Source organism: Nomascus leucogenys, chromosome 18 (assembly GCF_006542625.1).
Source record: "Nomascus leucogenys isolate Asia chromosome 18, Asia_NLE_v1, whole genome shotgun sequence".
NCBI classification, from domain to species: domain Eukaryota; kingdom Metazoa; phylum Chordata; class Mammalia; order Primates; family Hylobatidae; genus Nomascus; species Nomascus leucogenys.
Window position 1 is genome coordinate 1,624,313 of NC_044398.1, and position 21,141 is coordinate 1,645,453.

The 21,141-nt window shown below is 37.9% G+C and overlaps 1 protein-coding gene across 1 annotated transcript in view; it reads left to right on the forward strand.

The window, feature by feature from the left end:
• Positions 1–708: 708 nt before the first annotated feature.
• TBX18 (T-box transcription factor 18) overlaps positions 709–21,141 on the forward strand; it is a 32,175-nt gene continuing 11,742 nt past the window's right edge. The window contains exons 1-6 of the mRNA XM_003258296.4: positions 709–1,416; positions 2,560–2,764; positions 4,962–5,063; positions 8,427–8,598; positions 17,234–17,401; positions 21,073–21,137. Of these exons, the coding sequence (XP_003258344.1) occupies positions 1,125–1,416; positions 2,560–2,764; positions 4,962–5,063; positions 8,427–8,598; positions 17,234–17,401; positions 21,073–21,137 (1,004 nt within the window). The 5' untranslated portion in view covers positions 709–1,124. The remainder of the gene's footprint in view (positions 1,417–2,559; positions 2,765–4,961; positions 5,064–8,426; positions 8,599–17,233; positions 17,402–21,072; positions 21,138–21,141) is intronic.

The following is a 21,141-nucleotide window of genomic DNA, read 5'->3' on the forward strand; positions in this document are numbered from 1 at the left end:
TTAAGGGGTTTTAAAGTTGTCCATATCGTTAAAGACATACAGAATGAAAATCCCATGACCTACATTTTAAAATAACTACCACTCTTTGAAAGAAAAGGGGGGCTGCGGAAAGCGCGTGCTTTTTCTGACATTTATATGAGGGACTGAGCGTTAACGTAACATTTTGCACTCCTAAAGAATTTACATATTTCTTAACCTGGTGTCCCCTAAGAAAAAAATCACGGAGTAAAATTTAAATAAGCCTAAGCCATATCTGGCGCAGACTGAGTGCAGGAACATTTAAATGAGAAAGGAGGGGACTGCGAATTCTTCCCAGCTTCCCAATATTCTGAGTTGTAGCAACATTAGTGATACGGAAGTGGGACGGCAATTTACGGAACCTTGAAAGATTCTCGATAGTCTAACTTGTCGAACGTCTAGTTTAAAGCCGGGAGCTTCCGCTTTTCCAGGTCCTGGTGAGGAAAGCTGGAGACTGCGGGGCTGGACTCAGCTACGGACGTCAGAGAGACAGAGTTCAGCGTCCGTGTGGCTGGCACATCCAAGCCAGACGGCGGCGCTTTCCACTCTTCGTTTTTCGCTACCTTGTAAGGAAGTGGGCGCGGGCGGCGCGGAGTCGGCGCCTCCTGATTGGCCGGCCGTCTGAGTGATGGACAGGGCCCCGGGCTCCGCCCCCGCCGCTTTATTGACACTAATGAGCAAGTTCTTCCCACCGCTCTCCTGCCTGGAAGTGCTGACAGATCAAGGCAACAAATTTCAATTACAATCCCTAATTTGTGTCCACAGAGTGTTTTTTACCCATGTTAGTCCTCTGGCGCATCAGTTGAGGCAGACCTCGGAGCAGCAGGAGGAGGTGGAAGGGGTGGGAGCAAAGGAGCGCATCAGTGAGAGAGCGCGCGAGACAGACCCAGGGAAGGAGACTTGGCCGGCGCGTCGCCGGTTCCTCGGATCCCAACACAAGCGAGAAAGCGGAAACGCCAAATCTGTTTTTTGCCCGCGGTGGGGAAGGGGGCAGATCTCGGGAGGCCCCGAGAGCCTTTTAGTTTTTGGTGGGGGAAGAGCGAGAGCGCGCGAGTGCCCGCGTGAGTGTATATGAGAGAGGGGCGGGTGGGCGCGGGGCGGGGGGGATGGCGGAGAAGCGAAGGGGCTCGCCGTGCAGCATGCTAAGCCTCAAGGCGCACGCCTTCTCGGTGGAGGCGCTGATCGGCGCCGAGAAGCAGCAACAGCTTCAGAAGAAGCGGCGAAAACTGGACGCCGAAGAGGCGGCGGGGGCAGTGGACGACGGAGGCTGCAGCCGCGGCGGCGGCGCGGGCGAAAAGGGTTCTTCTGAGGGAGACGAAGGCGCTGCGCTCCCGCCGCCGGCTGGGGCGGCGTCTGGGCCGGTTCGGAGTGGCGCAGACCTGGAGCGCGGAGCCGCGGGTGAGTGGGCCCCTTCCTGCCTGTAACTTCTCTCCGGCGCGAGCCCGAACTTCTGCGAGTCTGTGGGTGTGCGTGCGCGCCGCGTCCCTACGCGGCCAAGGCCACTCAGCCACTAGCGCATTGGCCGTGTCAGTCGCAAAGCTCGCGGCGCAACCCGGTCACCCTCCAGACGGTTCAGATGCTGCTTCCAGCCTCGCCTCGCTGGCGGCCGCCGCCCACTCGGCGACCCGCGCCTTCGGCCGCGGCTGTTTGCTGCGCCTAGCGGTGCAGCTCGGTGCGTCCTGCATCTGCCTCCCTTGGGGTTCCAGCCAATGGGTGCTCTTTTTTGTTTCCTAACTTTTAAAAGCACAGGGCGGGGAGGAGGGGAGCGACGGCATACCCCACCCTGAAACCGGAACGAATGCCCTAAACCGTTTGTGCAAACCAGGAAGAGGGCGGCGTATTTGTAAACTTGGTTTCCCGGAGGGTAGTTTAGCGGTTCCCTTCCCTTCTCCTCTTGATTTCTCTGCCAAGGCCGACGGCGACCTCGGGCTTGCTTTTGACACTTTTCTCTGCCGGGCTGGTAGCGCGGGGCGGCCGGGAGTTTGGCGAAAGCGGGGTCTGAAGAGCCTTCTAGAAGATGCCTGCGGCCCGGCCCAAAACGAGGCCCAAAACGAGGCGCCGCAGACGCCTATGGCTTGAGGAGGCCCAGGCTCTTGGGACCAGAGTCCGGGCGCTTTTGCAGCGTGCGCTTCGAGGCGCAGGTTGAGTCGGAGTTTGCACCGGGGACTCTGGACTCGGGAGCTCCTCTGACTCTGTCGGGCAAGCGTCCCAGACCCCGGCGGCGGCGTGAAACCTTTTCTGCTGGGGCCTTGGCCCTGCGGAGGCCCAGCGGGTGGCGTGGACACTGCCCGCGCGCCTCTCCCGGGCTCGGGACTTGGGGACCAAGCAGGCCACACTGGAGCTCCGAATGCGCCCCTTCGACGGGCAGAATGTGGGTGTCTATCGACTGGCTTGTTCTTTAGGAGGACCTGATGGCACCAAAGCTTCCCCTTTTCTCCCGGTCGTTTTCCTCTTCTCAGCCATCCGGTGGGCCCGTCTCCGCGGCTGGCTTCCCCTCTGTTTCCCTCACCAGTTCCCTCTCTTCTGTCCTTTGCTGTCCAGGCGGCTGTGAGGACGGCTTCCAGCAGGGAGCTTCCCCTCTGGCGTCACCGGGAGGCTCCCCGAAGGGGTCCCCGGCGCCCTCGCTGGCCCGGCCCGGGACCCCTCTGCCCTCGCCGCAGGCCCCGCGGGTGGATCTGCAGGGAGCCGAGCTCTGGAAGCGCTTTCATGAGATAGGCACTGAGATGATCATCACGAAGGCCGGCAGGTAAAGGGCAAGCTGGCGGGGACGCCGCACCCCACCCCAGACCCTGTCTTCACCCACCTCTAGCTCAATCAGGAAGAAGGGCCTGCAGCTCGGCGGGGGTTCTGGATAGCATTTTCGGTCAAAGGGGACCAGGCCCCAGACCGTGGTTCACTTTGGAGGCTAGCATTGGCTACCCACCAAGAGTGCAGTCGGTGCACAGTCCAACTGCCCTCTGGTTGAATGCCAGGGAGAAAATTACTGTCGCCGCTGATGCCACAGCTGTCGCGGTTGATGTTCTGCGTTCAGCGCGGTTATAAATTTGAGGTCATATTTACCCTTGTACAGGTATTTATTTAGGCTCTAGTTGTCAGTTCTGGAACTAGGGAACAAATTCTTTTTTTTTTTCCTTTCTCTTTTATTTTTAAACAGCAGTTTACTCCAGTAAACTATGATTTGCTTTTTCAGATTTGAAACTCCCAGGCAGATTGGTTCTTTATCAGAAGATATCCTGGCAATTTGATAAGATGATCTGTCCTGCTAATTAATATTAGACTAGGAGGAAAAGTCACTGGACTCACCCACAATACATGTTTAATCATCTGTAGGTGCAAGAATAATTACCCTGATTTTTAAAAAGCATCCTGTTTATAGATTGGGTACCTGTTTTTGTTTTTTTTTTTTTTTTTTTTTTGTCCTAAATGGAATCCAACACAGCCTGAATTTGCTGAGGAATACTTAAAAATTTTTTATAAAAAGTTACATCGGTTTTTTAAAAAGTGTGAAATTTTCCCATCCATTGGTTAGTAAAATAAATGGATTTGTTGGGCAGATCATATTAATTTGAGGTAGGCACTTGAATATTGGCATTTTAAAGTTTTCAGTTTATTTAGTGCAGTGAAATCTATGAATAATAAGCTTCCTTAAACGGAACTTTAAAAAGCACACACAACTCTTTCAGGGAGTACACATGGTAAAAACCTGGATAGCATAAAAAAGTATCCAAACTTATTAGAAATTACAAAAAAATATATTTTATTGAATCCATATGCTACTGTCTACGTTTTCACAGAGCTTTTATTAATGATCCAAATTCAGTCTTCACCAACACAAAGCAATAGTTGTCTTACAAAGGACGTAGTTAAAGACCTTTACTCTTTATCTTACAGGTGCACTGAAATAATACTAAAACAGCCAGCGTATTAAACTGTTCTTATACCTAGTTAGGAGTAATACACTTTATTTTTTTCTAGAAGTAGTCTTTCATGGTATTTTTGTTAAAGAAAAAAATTTGGTAAATAACTACTAAAATTTCTGTTATAAGGTTAAATTAACAAAAATTAGATTTCCTTGGAAGGGACTTAAACGTAAATCATTAGATGATTTTTTAAAAATCAAACTGCTGTATTTGTTTTTTATATACAATAATTTACTGTTGTATTCTTTGCTGCTGTGCCTATTTAAAAGGATGGGTGCATTTACTCTAGCATCTCCTTTGATATGCATCTTTGGGAAGCCAGGATAAATGCAAATTTTCATCTGTTTTAATTAGCAAAGTTTTAAGTGTGGTTAAGTAAGAAAACATTTTCATGGTATGGCGGGGGAAGAAATGATTTGGTAAATATACATTGTGTTTAGTTTCTGCTTTCAATAAAGAAGTTTTACTCTACCTTTCAAATTTAGAGCAACTTTTGCACTTCACCTTTACCGTGCTGCAGACAGGAAGTCCTGTCTCAATAAAGAACATATTGCTTGGTTATAGCATGGCACATTGGCTCCTTGTGGTTTTTTATAACCCTTTAAAAATTTCACATTATAATGTATTTTATCACTTTCAGGGATCCAAATTTTGTATTTCTACCATTTGTTACATTTTATTAGTTGTATTACTAAAGTAAATATGCTTATCGATTTTGTTTAAAAAATAAGATGCTTTCTTTTGTGCCATTACTCCCTCAGTGTAAAATTATTTTACTTTTAGCTATACTGACATTTCAGTAAACACAGAACACATGTACACAGGGCGCAACAAATTACATTTAAAAATCTCAGTTTTGATATGTTCTATGTCCTGACTCCTTGAATTACATTGGCAAAATGAATACTATAAATTTATCCATGTTAAAAATAGAGATCCAAGAGGTTTCTTTGCTTATTCACTCTCCATCCTTAGTCACAGACAAAAACCTCAAACCCTCTTTCTCTTCGCCTTTTTAAATAGGCGCATGTTTCCAGCAATGAGAGTGAAGATCTCTGGATTAGATCCTCACCAGCAATATTACATCGCCATGGATATTGTACCAGTGGACAACAAAAGATACAGGTACAGTGATTAGATACTGAACGATTAAAAAAAAAAAAAACACTAGGATTTTGCAGGCTAGTGCCTGTTTGATCTGTGAGGACTGTGATCTTTGTTTCCAGAAGTCTGTAGAATTTCCAGATCCATACTTTAACGCCCATGGGTGCCAGCGGCCCAGATGGTGCCTTTTCTTGCAGCAAATGTGGAAACTTAATTTTTGTTTTGTTTTTAATAGACACAGAAATGTTTTCAAATACTGAGAACTTTTAAAAGGGGATAATTTGGTGTTGCTAAACTAAATGTCTTTTATGTTGACTTACACTTCAATTCGAATTTTGAGAGGAAATGTTATGTAATGTTTATAGATATAAATTATATTAAATGGAAAGTCATAATTTCTTTGTGATCTTTTGGTCACGTAAATTTCCTTTATCTTGTTACATACAAAACCATCAATGTTTGTAGGCTTTTTTTTATTTCAGAAAATTATTTAGGATTTTCTACAAGTAAGAAAAATAAAAATCTTCTAATTTATGTGATATTAAGACATCACTAAACTGGTAATAAATTTTTACCTTTCTGTTGTTTTTTTGGTTTGTGTTATAACTTTTAAAAACTTTTAATATTTGGATTTTGAAAGAGAACATATTTATGTAAAGATCAAGTAAATTTTGAAAATATACACGTTCTTTAGTTTCAAACCAATCTTTACTCTTTTTTTTGCAAGAAAACAAATCAGCAATTTTCAGTGACAATGCTTTGTATTTTTCTGAAGAGCTCAAAACATTACCATTTAAATAAGGAAGTTTTGTGTGTTTGGAAGATTAGAAGATACTGTTTTAAATTTTGCTTGTCTTCGTTTCTTTCTTGCTTTTTGTTGTTGTTGTATGGGACAGAGCTTTTAATAAGTTTTTAAACAAAATCAGATTTGGTTTTTATCACTTCAACAATTTAAGGAGTCGCTTTTTTGAAATAGCCTATTGGTATCAAAAGTACACAGATTTTAATTAGTACATGGACATATGGAATACTACAAAAAGGAGTAATAAAAAAGACAGTCTTATTTGTTTTGTGTATAAGTTATATTATTTTAATTAAATAAGTCATTAGGGAGTTTTGCTAAAATGATCTACCACATGACAGAAGCTAGAAAACATTAAAGTTCATTCTTTAAATATACTTGATTTAAAACCCATATTCTAAATGGGGTTTTGAGCTGAGGAAGATAATATAATTCTTAATAAGCTTAATAATTATTCCTTTCTCTTCTAAGTTGGTCTCCTATTTATTTTCCCAATGTCTTCCCTACATTTTGGTTGGTTTATTTTACTTAATTGATTCAAATTTACTCTCATAGAAATAAAGAAATTTCAGAAATTTGTATTAAGATGCCAGGTTTTAAAAGATCAAATTGTAAAACATAATTTGTTTTCACTTATATTACTTCCCAGGAAGAAATTTATTTGTATTATTTGTATTTAGAATGTTTTACAAAGAATGTGTAACTTGTAACTTTTATTCTGTCAGTGGGTGTAGAGTTTTGACTATTCAAAATGCATACTTTTTCAAGGTTTTGTTAGAGCATATTACTCTATTTGTTTTGGCAGTAACTCAATTCATTTCCACAGTGTAATTTTTCTTGAATCTCTTAAGATTTTCATTTATCAATGTTTTCAGCAATATTAGGAAAAAATTTGGCTTATTTTCTAATGTTTGAGTGGTATTTACTCAAGTTAAAAATTATTGTCACTTATTAGAATGTAAAATTAATATTCACGAAAGCCCACAATTAGGAACTTACTGAAATTACATCATACCAATTAAAAGAAAAAGGTTTCTTTTTCTTTCTTTCTTTTTTTTTTTTTGAGATGGAGTCTTGCTCTGTTGCCCAGGCTGGAGTACAATGGTGTGATCTCGGCTCACTGCAACCTCTGCCTCACAGGTTCAAACCATTCTTCTGCCTCAGCCTCCCGAATAGCCGGGATTACAGGTGCTCGCCACCACACCCAGCTAATTTTTTGTATTTTTAGTAGAGACTGGGGTTTCACTATGTTGACCAGCCTGATCTCGAACTCCTGACCTCGTGATCCGCCTACCTGAGCCTCCCAAAGTGCTGGGATTACAGGCATGAGCCACCACTCCTGGCCTAAAGGAAGATTTCTAAAAGAGTATCCCTAATTTTATGATTGTATATTTTTTCCCAAGAAAAGAAATGAAAGACTAGAAGGCGTATTGAGCCCAAAATGAAATATGTGACAAAGAATTGAAACAAAGGGCCTCATCAGAGATGTTCTGAAAATATTTTATGCTCTTATAAAAAGAAATGTGTATATAACACAGGTAGACTTTTCTGAGACTATTTGCAAATTATGGCTTTAAATTGTATGCTAATCTTAACACACAAATGGAAGGAAAATATCTAAGTATAAATTTTATTTTATAATTTTTTCTTCATTGTTATACTAGTTTCTAGTTTTTTAATTAGCTTATTTTAAATTATTCATAAATGGTAATCTTAATATAGTTAAATATTAATATTTCTTACTTGAGGCATTTTCAAATGTATTATTCTTACTGAGTCAATATATTTGTCATGTAAAGAAATAGGATGTTTTGTTTCCTAATTAGAAAAGTAATATCAATTAGATATACCATTATTTTCAAAGTTTGATTTATTTTCGGGTTAGTAATATTTGAAAATGATTTGAAAGAATTTTTTATAAGGATCAAGAAAGAAATAGATGAATAAGGGGCTACATTTTATGATAATACAAAATTTTACAATTAAACTGAATACTTTGTCCTCAGTATATAGTATGATAGTATTAGGAAAAATAACAAATGATAACAGATAAAACATTTTTTCCTATTAAAAGTTTCTAGAACTTATATTTCCTCTTGCCGTTCTACTGTGTGTTCCATAAGCCTCTACATAGTCTAACATCGGAAATGATCTTGAAGGAAGCGGGGCACTTTAAAATGTAACTCTCAAGTATTTTTGAGATTTACTTAAAGGTGAGCTTGACAAGCTATTTGTTTTTTCATGTTGATGGAATATTCAGAGGAAAAGTGGAAAATATCAGAGATGGAATGCCTAGGGTGAGTAAGTGTCATTCATAAGAATGGATATACTTGCATTTATGGTGGTGATAGTATGCATATTTTTCACTAAGCCCTTAAGACGCCCCTTAATCTGAATTGTCAGTAGGCCACTGCTGCCTCAGAATGGTTTTGAAAAGCGCTTGAAGTCTTATTTTTAGTGTAAAGAGGAAATTGATTTATTTTAAACCTGAAACAAAATAGGCACACATTCTGTCTGATTGTACTGAGTTGGACATTCCAAGATACAAATAGTATACTGAACACCTGGTCATTGCCTTCTAGGTATGTTTACCACAGCTCGAAATGGATGGTGGCAGGTAATGCTGACTCCCCTGTGCCACCCCGGGTGTACATTCATCCAGACTCGCCTGCCTCGGGGGAGACTTGGATGAGACAAGTGATCAGCTTCGACAAGCTGAAGCTCACCAACAATGAACTGGATGACCAAGGCCATGTGAGTAGATGGCCTCTCTAATGCATCTGTAGATGGCACAGCCACATCTACACTGTGCCTGACTAAAGGAAATGGATGCTTCTAAGATCATAATGTTCATTGCCTGATTGATTAGTATGTACATAATCTGTGCAGAATCAAGTTTATATTTGCATAGACTGTGCCTGTTGCCAGAATTATCCTATGAGGCATTTAATAGGTTAAAACTAGATACTACATTTTTATTGGAATGAAAGTACTGGAAGCAGAGATGTTGTTAGGCAAAACATTTGTGTGAAATCTCATGAGGTGCTAATTATTATACTGTGAATATGAATACTTTGGAGTTGGGTTAATAAGGATAGTGATTTATTGTGTCCTGCCTGCATCCAGCTCTTTGTCAGCTGAGGCTCATTGCCTCTCAGTAATTGCCTAGGCTTATGCTGTTTGTGTGTTCCATCTGCAAGTTCCCAGTTGTTTTGTAATGACATCTAATGTGTCAAAATGTTACAACAATCATTCCTTTTATTCTTAAAACTGCTGAAACATGATACATAAGTCAAAGTTCAGCCATTCCAATAATGCAGTCATTTTTAACACCTTAGTAATTTTTATGCAGTATTGTTCCCAGGCAAGATTTCTACACTATTATTTTAATAAATAAGTAACTGGATACACGCTGATTTTTGTTCAAAGCCAGCATTTTTAAAATTAGGTTTCTGTTATTTAAGAGAGTTTTGATAGAGGCAGGATTAAAATGCCTTTCGAAGAATATATCATACATAAAAGAAATACCAACTTGTTTATTTCTCAAAGTAGTGATATAAAGATAGCATATTTATGAGAATATCTTTTAAGACAAAATGCAAGTTGTCATAAACTAATAATATAGTGATGACAGGATATGGTTTGGAAGTTGCTAAACAATATCTTAAGAAATTGACCTTAATGAGAACATTCCAGTGCAAATTTCACTGTAATACAAATGCAGTAGGTGGATTTTTAAGATGCAACTAGTAAGATCTCACACTGCCAGTGTTTTTGTTTCTTGATTGTTGCCTTTTATGATTTAAAATGGAAATAAAAAAGTAACATAGTAGATTTCTTTTCTGCACCCAACTTCATGTCCTGTATTTTAGTGCATTACTTCTTGGCTTTCCTTATTTTTATTCCTTATTTTTACAATTTAACACAGTCAAGTTGTAACAATTATTTTTCACAGGAATTCAGTGAAATAACACTGATTTCTTCTGTGTCGCTGAGGCAGCTGACTGTGAAATATGCTCAGCACCTTCATTGAAGGACTTTTTGTCAGAATAGAACATTTTAGACTTAATGTTTTTAGTGTTACTTGTTATCAAAACCTTAAGTACACTACCTTTATTCGTGAGTTCTACAGTTTAAAGGATATATGCTCTAAAGAGATAAGTGGGGATAAAAACTATATACCTTCATTTATAAGTTATAAACTTCTTAATAATTTAAATCAATATAATCATTTTACAGTTCTAATTCTTTCAGTTCAAATTACTGGTTTTCTATCTGATATCAAATGTACCAAATATTAGACATAGATCTAGTAATTTATCAACCTATATGATATTAACTTTATGATTTCAATAGACTTTGTTTAAAACAGCATTCTTCAGAAAATAGGGTGTGTATGTGTTTGTATGTGTGCATGTGTAGAGAGAGAGAGAGAAAGAAAGAGAGAAAAACAGAGACAGAGAGAACAATTTATTTTAAGGAACTTACCTAGGAAAATTTGGGTCCTGACAAGTCCGAAATCTGCACAGCCAGCTGGAGACCTAGGGAAGAAGTGATGTTGCAGCTTGAGTGTGAAGGTAGTTTTGTAATAGAATTCCCCCTTCCTCCAGGGATCTCAGTCTGTTTTCTTGTATGGCCTTCAACTGATTGGATGAAGCCTACCCACATTATGAAGGGTACTCCACCTTTCTCAAAGTCTGCTGATTTAAATGTTGATCTCATCTAAAAAGTACCTGGTGGCAACATCTAGACTGGTGTTTGACCAAATATCTGGGTACTGTGGCATAGCCAGTTTGACACATAAGATTAACTGTCACATAGCATTTGTTTAAAACACAAAATAAGAGATTACAAATGAAATTCAGTTACTTAAACCTAAATAATTATAGTATTTTACTATTAGGGAAATAAATAACATAGCGGGAAATAAATAACATAGCACAAAATAGGCAAAATATAGAGATGTATGTTGTCGAACTGCTGAAATTTTTCTTTTAAGGTTGTAGCAGAATGTACTAGTTGAATAAATAGAGGTACGTTAACATGTGGGGAGCAGGGAGAGAGATGTATCTGTACAATTTGGAAGCAATTGAATTGCCTTTGGTAATGGTAAAAATGTACGTACGTATTACTTGATACTAGAAGAGAACATAGGAGGGAAAGTGCTCTTTTCCATTATTCATTTAGAAAACATACTTCTGAAGATGTTATCCAATGTGCTAAAAGATGCAGAGCTGGGCACGGTGGCTTGGCCTGGGCATGGTCGCTCACGCCTGTAATCCCAGCGCTTTGGGAGGCCGAGGCAGGTGGATCACCTGAGATCAGGAGTTTGAGACCAGCCTGGCCAACATGATGAAACCCCGTCTCAACTGAAAATACAAAAATTAGCCAGGCGTGGTGGTGTTTGCCTGTACTTCCAGCTACTTGGGAGGCTGAGGCAGGAGAATCACTTGAACCCAGGAGGCGGAGGTTGTAGTGAGCTGAGATCATGCCACTGTACTGCAACCCAGATGACAGAGTGAGACTCTGCTTCAAAAAATAAAAGATAAGATAAAAGCCATGATCTCTGCTTTCTGTGAGTTTCTAGCCTGTGTGGGGAGAGAAGAAGCCATGCACACAGATTCTCATCCTGCCAGCTCAGAGAAGTACAGATGCCAGTGTCACCGTATTCCAGCCAGGAAAGATGGGAAAGGCTTTATGAAGAAAGAATCTGTTTATTTACTCAGCTTGATGACCCTAAACGAGGCTAGATTAAATATTAGGAATTTGTTTCTAATTCTATTGTTGATTGTGTTCAGGGTATAAGAAGACAGTAGTGTTGTTACAGTAGCATTTTCTAATTCACGTCCCTTTGCTGGTGCAGAGACCTCTTGGGAACTTACCCGTCTACCCTTACATAGTTGAGGTTCCTCCCATCTGCCCCTGCCCACCCTCAGCCCTCAATTCCAAAAGAAGTAACACTGATCTCTAATTAGTAAAGCTGTTGACTCAAATGAGAGGTGATTTTCTAGCTTGCTTTCTAAATTGCTTTTTTTTTTTTTTTTCTCTTCTCAGTTCCTAGTTTTACTCTGCTGAGTCTGTGCAAGTGTGTAGCATAGTGACTTGAGAACTCCTTAGAGACCTGGGACTTTATTCATTTAACACAAAATGATTGCAGGAATAAAATCTTTGCAGTGCTTTGACTGGACGTAGGAGTACATGAGACATGAGATGATGTGACATTGAGGTTTTCCCCAAAGTGACTTTTCAGTTGTTCAAATATCATGAATTATTTGGAGAGGTGTAGTGGTGAAATTCCAGAGTGGAAATGTTCCAGCACTTCACAGCTAATCTTTGAATGTTTTGAAGACCTTAATCTCTTCCTGATCCTTGGTGAATCCACAGGGAGCTTTATGCTGGCTTTTATACAAATGAAGACTGGTCCTTGAGCTACCCATATGCAGAAGGGTTAGTATGCTTGAGTAGGGTAATTCCTTCCCATCATGTATATGTTTCCCAATTCCTCTGGAATTTTCCATCTGAAGGAAAACATTTAGATGAGCATTTTTATTAAAAATTAGAAGACATTTAGCAGGTAGTGGTGTACCTTAAGCCTCAGAAGGATTTGTACCCACGGTGCTGTGGTGCTTTGGAAGGAAGCATGGCCAGACAGCCACAGTGGGGCCTGTGGGAGGACCTGTACTCCCAGCTGCTGAGGACTCAGTGATACTGATGCCTCCACTCTTTCTGTTTCTCCTTGAGAATCAGATGTGGAAGCAGCAAGTTATATGGGAGGTTGCTGAGGTCTCCCTGGTGGAAGGACCTTGCAATTGCTTAGAGGTATGACACATTTGTGTTTGTGGGCAAGTCACTTTCATTCTCTGAGGCTTGATTTTCTCATGGGTTATATTGGAATCAGAGAACTTCGGGTGAACCAAATGAGCTGATGAAGTCGAAAGGACGTATTTGTAAAGAGTCCATTATATACACCATCATGCGTAAAACAAAAAGAAGGCTACCTTGCTATGGAGTTTGTGATTCATTGTTATAGCCTTGATTCCTACCATTTAAAGGGAGTCAGTACGTGGTGTTTCCAAAAAATGTAGGGAGCAAGGTTTTTGTTATCTGTTTCTTGTTGGTCCTTTGATTGACTTACTACATCATGGGAATTTAGGTCATCTGGAAAATTTCCAGTCAGCAGGGAGTGTTTTCTTATTGAGCTATCCTGTAAGACTAGACACAGTTGCCTTTCTGTCAGATCTCAGGCTCTTTCGACTCATCAGATGAGAAATAAACAATATTATGCTTTTTTCTTTTTGACTCAAATCTAGGTGTCCTTAAAGTAGAAAAATGTGTGTTAGCCTGTACTGCGAATGCAGTCTGTATTTATGGACTTGTGTGACCGTAATACTAGCTAAACCCAAAAGTAAATAATCATTCTAAACAGATCAGAGAGCATTGAACATTACACATCACGTAGAATTATTTGTTTTGGAGATGGGCATCATATCATTGTGGTCTTCTTGTTTATACGACCAGTGGTTCTCCTGGTTCTATTTGCTCTATTAAATAAGCAAAATTTTATTGAGCATTCATGATTATAAGTTTGGTAGTTAATAATCAAATGGTTCATCCCCTGTGCCCCTGCCCACCCCAGAGCCCCCAATTCCAAAAGAAGTTAACACTGATTTGTATAGTTAGTAAAGCTGTAGACTCAAATGAGAGGTGATTTTCTAGCTTGCTGTCTAAATTGCTTTTGTTTCTCTCCTCAATTCCTACCTTTACTCTGCCAGATCTGTGCAAGTGTGTAGCATAGTGACTTGAGAACTCTATATAGACCTGAGACTTTTATTCATTTAGCACAAAATGATTGCAGGAATGAAATCCTTGCAGTGCTTTGACTGGACCCATGACCACATGAGACACTAAAAAGCACATAACGCTATCGTAAAAAGAAGAACTGAGGCTTGTTTCTCCATCCCTAAAACATTCCCGGGATACACAGAATTCTTGTAGATAATACTGAATACATATTATTTTTCTTGAGCAATCTTCAGATTACTATTGATAGTTGCTCCTTAACATGCAAACAAAGACATACATCAGCCATTTCTGTGTCCTACTCCAATATACCCCACTTGAAGTCTTTTTTGAAATATGGTAAGGATTTTTGAAAAGTAACCTTAAAATATATATAACTATATAGAGAAATCTGCTTGAGAGAACAGTCTTCATAAAACAAGAACCTGCTTTTCGTTGACTGGTAAAAAGAAACCCAAATGAATCTTTGTTTCTTTAATTATAACTCAGTCCAGTCTTCTGAAATTGGCTATGCATTTATTTTTGTTTGTTTAATGTAACTTTTCTCCAGCTTTTCTTCTGCTTAGAAATTTGTTTCTAAAAGATATGCTAATTCCCCCTGGGAGTTTATAAATGTCATTGTTTTGTCCCTTGTTGTTTGCTTACCAGTGGCATTTTGTTTCTTAGCTTGGAGAAGAGGAAGGGTTCTCCTTAAACTCCCCTACTCCCCAAAATATCAAGTGAATATCACTTTCTAATGAGATAAATTAATTAAGAAATAAAGAGAGAGGGGGAAAAGCAGAGTTAACATTAATGGTTGCTATGATATGATTGGTCATTTGCTGTTTTATATTTATATTAAAAGAGCATGTTAAAGAGTATGTTAACTGATGAGACACCAGGCAGGGCTTAATTAACTGCTTCTATAGGCTGAGACCCTTTTTTGTGTTTCCTTTGTTGGGCCTGGCCCTGTGATGATACCTGCCCAAAAAATATGAATTTATAATGAATGCACATGAACGTGGTGGTGGGAGGACAAGCATGGGCGTAGGGACCCAGCTTCCAGGTTCAGCCTTGAGGATTCAGAAGACTCTTGCTTGTGTAGACCTTAGTGTTCTATCTATAAATTGGAGTATTAATGTCAGTTTTTTCCGACTTAAATATATCTAATGTAATGTCACACAGAACCCTGCATATCAAACAGGGAAGGGAAGCACCTCTAATTGGAGGGTGGTAAACAGACCTCAGAATCCATCTTGCTTAGTCCTTTTTCCTAATATAGTTCTGAAAAAGAATATCTATTGGGTCCACATGTCTGCAAGATACCTTTCAACCCTGCTGAGATATTGTGCTTCCAAGAACATAAACTTAGATTTAGATTATGCTTTCTTTTTTTCTTTTTTTTTTTTTTTTTTTTTGAGATAGAATCTTGCTGTGTCACCAGGCTGGAGCGCAGTGGCGTGATCTCAGCTCACTGCAACCTCCGCCTCCCGGATTCAAGCTATCCTCCTGCCTCAGCTTCCCAAGTAGCTGGGGCTACAGGCACGTGCCACCACGCCCAGCTAATTTTTTGTATTTTTAGTAGAGACAGAGTTTCACGTGTTGGCCAGGATGGTCTCGATATCTTGACCTCGTGATCCACCCACCTTGGCCTCCCAAAGTGCTGGGATTACAGGCATGAGCCACCATGCTCGGCCGATTATACCTTTTTAAATGAGGATTAGTGAACATATTACTCAGGTAATATACAAAAGAAATGAGAATAAAAATATTCAGTATTCACTAAAAATCTGTAGAGTGTGCTGATCATTAGAACCATTAGAATTAAATGTTGCTTCTGTGTTTTTCAAACTTTCTACTTAACAGCAAGTTATACATTTTATTTTCTACTTTATTTTGTACTTTTATTTATTTAAAAAATTTCTGGTTGCAACCCTTCATGTTGATTTCATAAGTCACTAATGGAGCATTAAAATTCTTCCCTTTACATAGAGCAAACAGAAATTTCCAGAATTTCTGGAATTCTGGAAAGAGAATTTTCCTGAGATTGCAGATTTGCATGAGTCCTCAGGTGATGATGAGGTCTGTTTTCCCCTGTTGTCCTTTCCTCACACTCAGGCTTCCTCTCCTCGTGTGTCTGGTTGGCACGATCATGCGCTATCTAGGCATTTCTTTCACCAATAGAAGGAAAACTGCAGGGTAAAAAAAAAAAAAAAAATCTTAGCCACAGTGCTGGTTGCTGCCAGAAAGTAAAGAATCTTCTTGTGGCAGCAAACACACTTTCCAGATATAGGACAACTGTGTTTGGGCTGACCAGATATTCTGAAGGTGTCTTATTAAACTGCCCACATCCTAAACACAAGGCAGGCCAACCACTACATTTCCCTAAGACTTTTCTGTAAACATTTGTTCTATAAATTCATAATGGCTCAGAAATTGAGTTCAAATCTTATAGCTCAGGAAAGATACAGGTTTCTTAAGGAAACTCCTTAATGAATACCTGAATATGGAATCCCAGCAGCAATCAGAAAATCCCACTGGATGAAGCTGTTTCTTCACCCTACCCCATCAGCCTTGAAAGCATAGAACATATAAAGAAGAAGAAAAAATTCACTCACAATTCCATCATCTAGAGGCAATCACTGTTTATATCTTTCTATGGGTCATTTTTACTCTATTTTTATGTAGTTTTAACAAGCTCATAAACAATTCAGGTCATTTTTAAATTTAAGATTTTAAACGTATTATTTCACTATATGGTAAAAAAAAAATGCTGTATTTTATTGTGTAGATTTCATTCACCTAACTTCCTCATGTTGGATATGTAAGTGGTTTATAGTTTTTCTACTGTTATAAATAATGTGATGCCCGTCTTTGTACATGAAAAGCTTTTCTGAATTTGTAATATTTCCTTAGGATAAATTCTCAGATGTGGAATCGTTGGGTAGAAGGTAGTTGAACCATATTATCAGATTTCCCCAGCAGCATCTGAGAGGGCCAGCTTTTCTGTTCTCTGCAGTCTGAGTAATGGAAACCTCATTGTGATAGAGGCACAGACACTGGGCGCTCCCAGCAAACCAGAGACTTTGTGAGCCACACAAAAAACAGATGCTGGAGTGTCCTTAAAATTCCCTTTGCCCTTGAATAGACATATGTAGTCACGAATTGGGGAAACATTTCCTCTGAAAAAAACCTTGTCTGTGAATACTTATTTTTTAGGTGATGGGTGTGGTGCAATTTAAATGATGATTTCAGTCTCATTTGTAGTTTTATTGGTTTGGACTCTGTGTTCCATTGGGCTCATTATAAATAAAATGCTTATTAATTTATTCCTGTGCTTTTAGCAACAGACAATTTGATGTTAAGTTCACATGGTTGTACACAGGGTTTCACTAAAATAGTGCTTTTTATTTTGTATTTTTATGTACATTTTACAAATAACTTCTTAGCCTTCCTTCTCCAGTTCTGATTATTTCTTATTAAATTGACACCTCTGCATCCTTGGAAATGATTTCCGATCGGAATTGGTTGTACACATTAAATATTTAGTCATGGTGTTGAGATTGGGCAGAGGCTTCTGATAAATTTGGCTTTTCCTTCTTTGATTTAGATTATCCTTCATTCTATGCACAAATACCAACCGCGAGTGCACGTCATCCGTAAAGACTGTGGAGATGATCTTTCTCCCATCAAGCCTGTTCCATCCGGGGAGGGAGTAAAGGCATTCTCCTTTCCAGAAACTGTCTTCACAACTGTCACCGCCTATCAGAATCAGCAGGTATTGTTCTCAGAATTGGTATCTCTGTAGACTTTTCATTTCAGGTGAAGAGAGAAATTTAGCTATTCTTCTCACTCTAAATGTTATGAATTATCATAAAGCATTTGCCATATATGACATTCAGAGTGTATATATATGAATAACAGTTGTTTATCCGTGATTTTCCAAGTAAGCCTGCTCTAATGTTGACTTCTTTAGACAAACCATGTCTTGTAACCGACAGCGTAGGTTTACTTTCCATTTTGAGCTATCGAATTATGATATCATAATTAAAATTAGAATGTATTTTTATTGCCTAAAAAATAGACATGTAGAATATTAAAAATGAATTGTATCATTGAGCATGGGACTTGATGGCTCACATTATTTTTAGACTATATTCTAAAAATATTTCAGAAACATTTATCCTGTATAGTCATTTTGGTACATATACCAAAGGGCTATTTCTTTCAAGATATGCTTTCATTGTGATAGAGGATGATGAACTTGCTTATACTCTGAGAGATCAGCAGTGGTAGAATACTCATTTCATAAAGTTAGAAATAGTTTGAGAAGTGAAATATTTCCTTTCTGTGTGGGTAAACGTATATATTTCTCTAAGGCTATGTTTATATGTGTCAGTTCGGTAGAGAATTGAATCAGAGGCAATATGTAATCCATGCTGGAATTCCAGCTGGTTTTCATAAGAAATATCCACGTAATATAAGCCGATGTGGCCTGTGGTAGATTTTTTTTTTTTAATTTCAGTGGTCAGCAGAATTGTTTTAGGTCTCCATTTCTCTTTACGTTTATATACATTTCAATTACAAATTTAAGGCTTTTTAATCTCTCTGATGTGGTTTCTGTTGTTATAAAGCTTCTTAGAAGATTTGGATCCTATCCCATGTGTTCTTTGGGCTGAGAGGCTCAATAGCTCTTATCCGTATGGAGACATCAGTCTCACAACCGAAGCTGTCCTGTCCTCTCACACTCATGTTGCCACTCTTTTATAAGCTTTTAGGAAGGAAGATGAAATGTAATTTTTTAAAGATCCATAGATAATATATTTATTATCTATGCTAATAGATATAATTTATTATCTATGCTAATAGATATAATATAGGACCATGCTAATAATATAATTTTTTTATTATGTGTGCTAATAGATATAATATAGGACCATGCTAATAATAATAGGAGCATGCTAATCTTCTCTGTATTGTTTCAATTTTAGTATATGTGCTTCTGAAGGAAACATATTTAATATAGCATATTTAATGTATTATATATAACATATATAATATGTTTAATATAGTATATAATTATAATGTATTTATAATTTTAATATATTTAATATAATAAATATATAGGGTATATATACATATATACATAATATATAAAATATATTTATAATGTATATAATTATAAATAAATGTATTTATAATTTTAATATATTATATTATAATTTTAATATATTATATTAAATATATTAAAATTATAAATATCAATATAGCTATATAAATTGTATAATATACTGTATAATAATATATTATATAATATACTAAATATTATATAATATATAATTATACTTAATATATTATAATTATATTTAGTATATTATATGAGATATAATTATATATTTAATATATTAAAATATATTAGGGACAGAAAACGATTTTTTGGGAGAAAAAGTAATGCATGAGAAAATAGCAGAGGCATTTAGTATTCTTTTAACAATCTCAATTCATCGTCTCCTTTTCTGTCTCTCTTCCTCTCTTTTTGTCTCTCTCTCACACACAAATTAACTGTGCTCTTTGCATATTTTCTTCCACCCCTGTGGTACAGTAAGTGCAATGCAGTCAGCTTTTGGCACATGTTGTGACTAACAGAAATTAGTGAACAGTGAGAAGTTGATTAAGATGATGGACAGATTAGAGGGGAAATTGATAATGATAACATGCAATCACATTTACTTTTTAGTTTCCTGGCTACTATTTTTAAGAACTTCACGGAACATTGTAAGCAGGTTAGTGGTTAATAGCATGAGCTCTGCAGTCTGTGGTCCTGGCTTACTTAAGCTTCAGTTTAAAATAAAACACGAAGCTGAGATAATAGCTATACATAAGTTGCTCTAGTAATTAAATGAGTAGTATGCATAAAACTTAGCACAGTGTACATTTTATGCACTCAATACATATATTAGTAATAAAAATGATGATAGTAGCAATTGGGTTATGTCTCTGTTTTAACAAAGCACCATTATATAAATCTGTGCTTTTTAAAAAACAGTATTTTAAATGAACATTTACATTGCTTAATGTTTTTAAACATTATTAAAATAAACAGAAAATTGAACTATATTGATCTGTAAAGAAGAATTCCTTCAATGACAGAGTGGCAGACATGATGACTTCATTAGCAAACCCTTTCATTATATCATTTATAATGTCATTTTATCCACATACTAAGATAACATCATGTGGAACACATATGTCTTAAGTGTTGCGTGGCTGACTGGAGGGCACGCACAAGCAATGTAGGGGGACTGCAGATGACTTTTATGTAACAGTTTTTGTCCTTAGCCAAGATGGTGCACTTATAAGTATGTTCATTAACTTTGTAGAGTTCATTAAGCCCAGGAATTTAGAAGCCAAAACATGATGTGTCTCTTAGAAAATAGGCTGTAAATTCCTCTGGGCAAAGTAGAGCTCTGGTAATAAGCAGATGGGATGGTGTTTATTAGTGTCAAGTTCAGGATGGCATAACTAACAAAACTATTAATGGAGATGATTAAACCATTTGTAAAAAATTTCCCCCTAAATCTTGGTGTCTTAGTGGGCAAAAAGTTGGTTGTGGGTCAATAAATTAGAATTCTTATTAAAACTAAAATATCATATATAGGAACCATTTCACTACCTATACATATTTCGTAGTATGTTGTGTACCTCAATATAACACAATACAATTTATTTTGAAAGAAAGTGAAAGTGAAAACGTCATTTATTTTTACTCCATTTAGTATGAGGTTTGATGTCATTAGAACCTTCAAGTAGTGGTTACCTCTGGTTAGACATTCACTGTAGTGCTCTGACCAGGTTAGGACTCCACAGATAAAAGAATAAAACTTTCAGATAAACGCCACAAAGAATATTAAAGGAGAGACAAAGAAGAGTACAGAGACAGAAAATTAAAGAAATGTGTATATTATTACCTAATTTTAAAGAAGAGAAAGCTGTGTAGGAGCTTAACAACATTTAAATGGCTGTTAAATAGAAGTTGGATACGAATTATTCCTCATTACCTTTATTGAGAGAGAAACAGGATTAAACCACATCTCAGAGTTAAAGGGAAGAACTTCAGTTCAGAGGGAATTGTCAATTATAGGGCAGGTTACCAACAGATGATTCAGAATGTCCTTTTCCAGGAATATTAAAAAACAAAACTAACTTATATCTATTAATGCAGATTGAAAAGGAGTGAAGTATCTTTTTTAGAGCAGATGAATGTTGTAGATGATTTCTGAAATTTTCCTTAGCTTTACTGCTAGGATATTAAAATACTTGGGGAATAAAAGAGGCGTATACAATAGAGTACTCTAACAGTTAATTTTTGACTCATTGTAGTTTTGCAACCAAGTAAAAATCTTGCTTGACATTTATATAAGGTTTGATAATTTTTTTCCTACTCTGCAGATTACTCGCCTGAAGATAGATAGGAATCCATTTGCTAAAGGCTTCCGAGACTCTGGACGCAACAGGTGG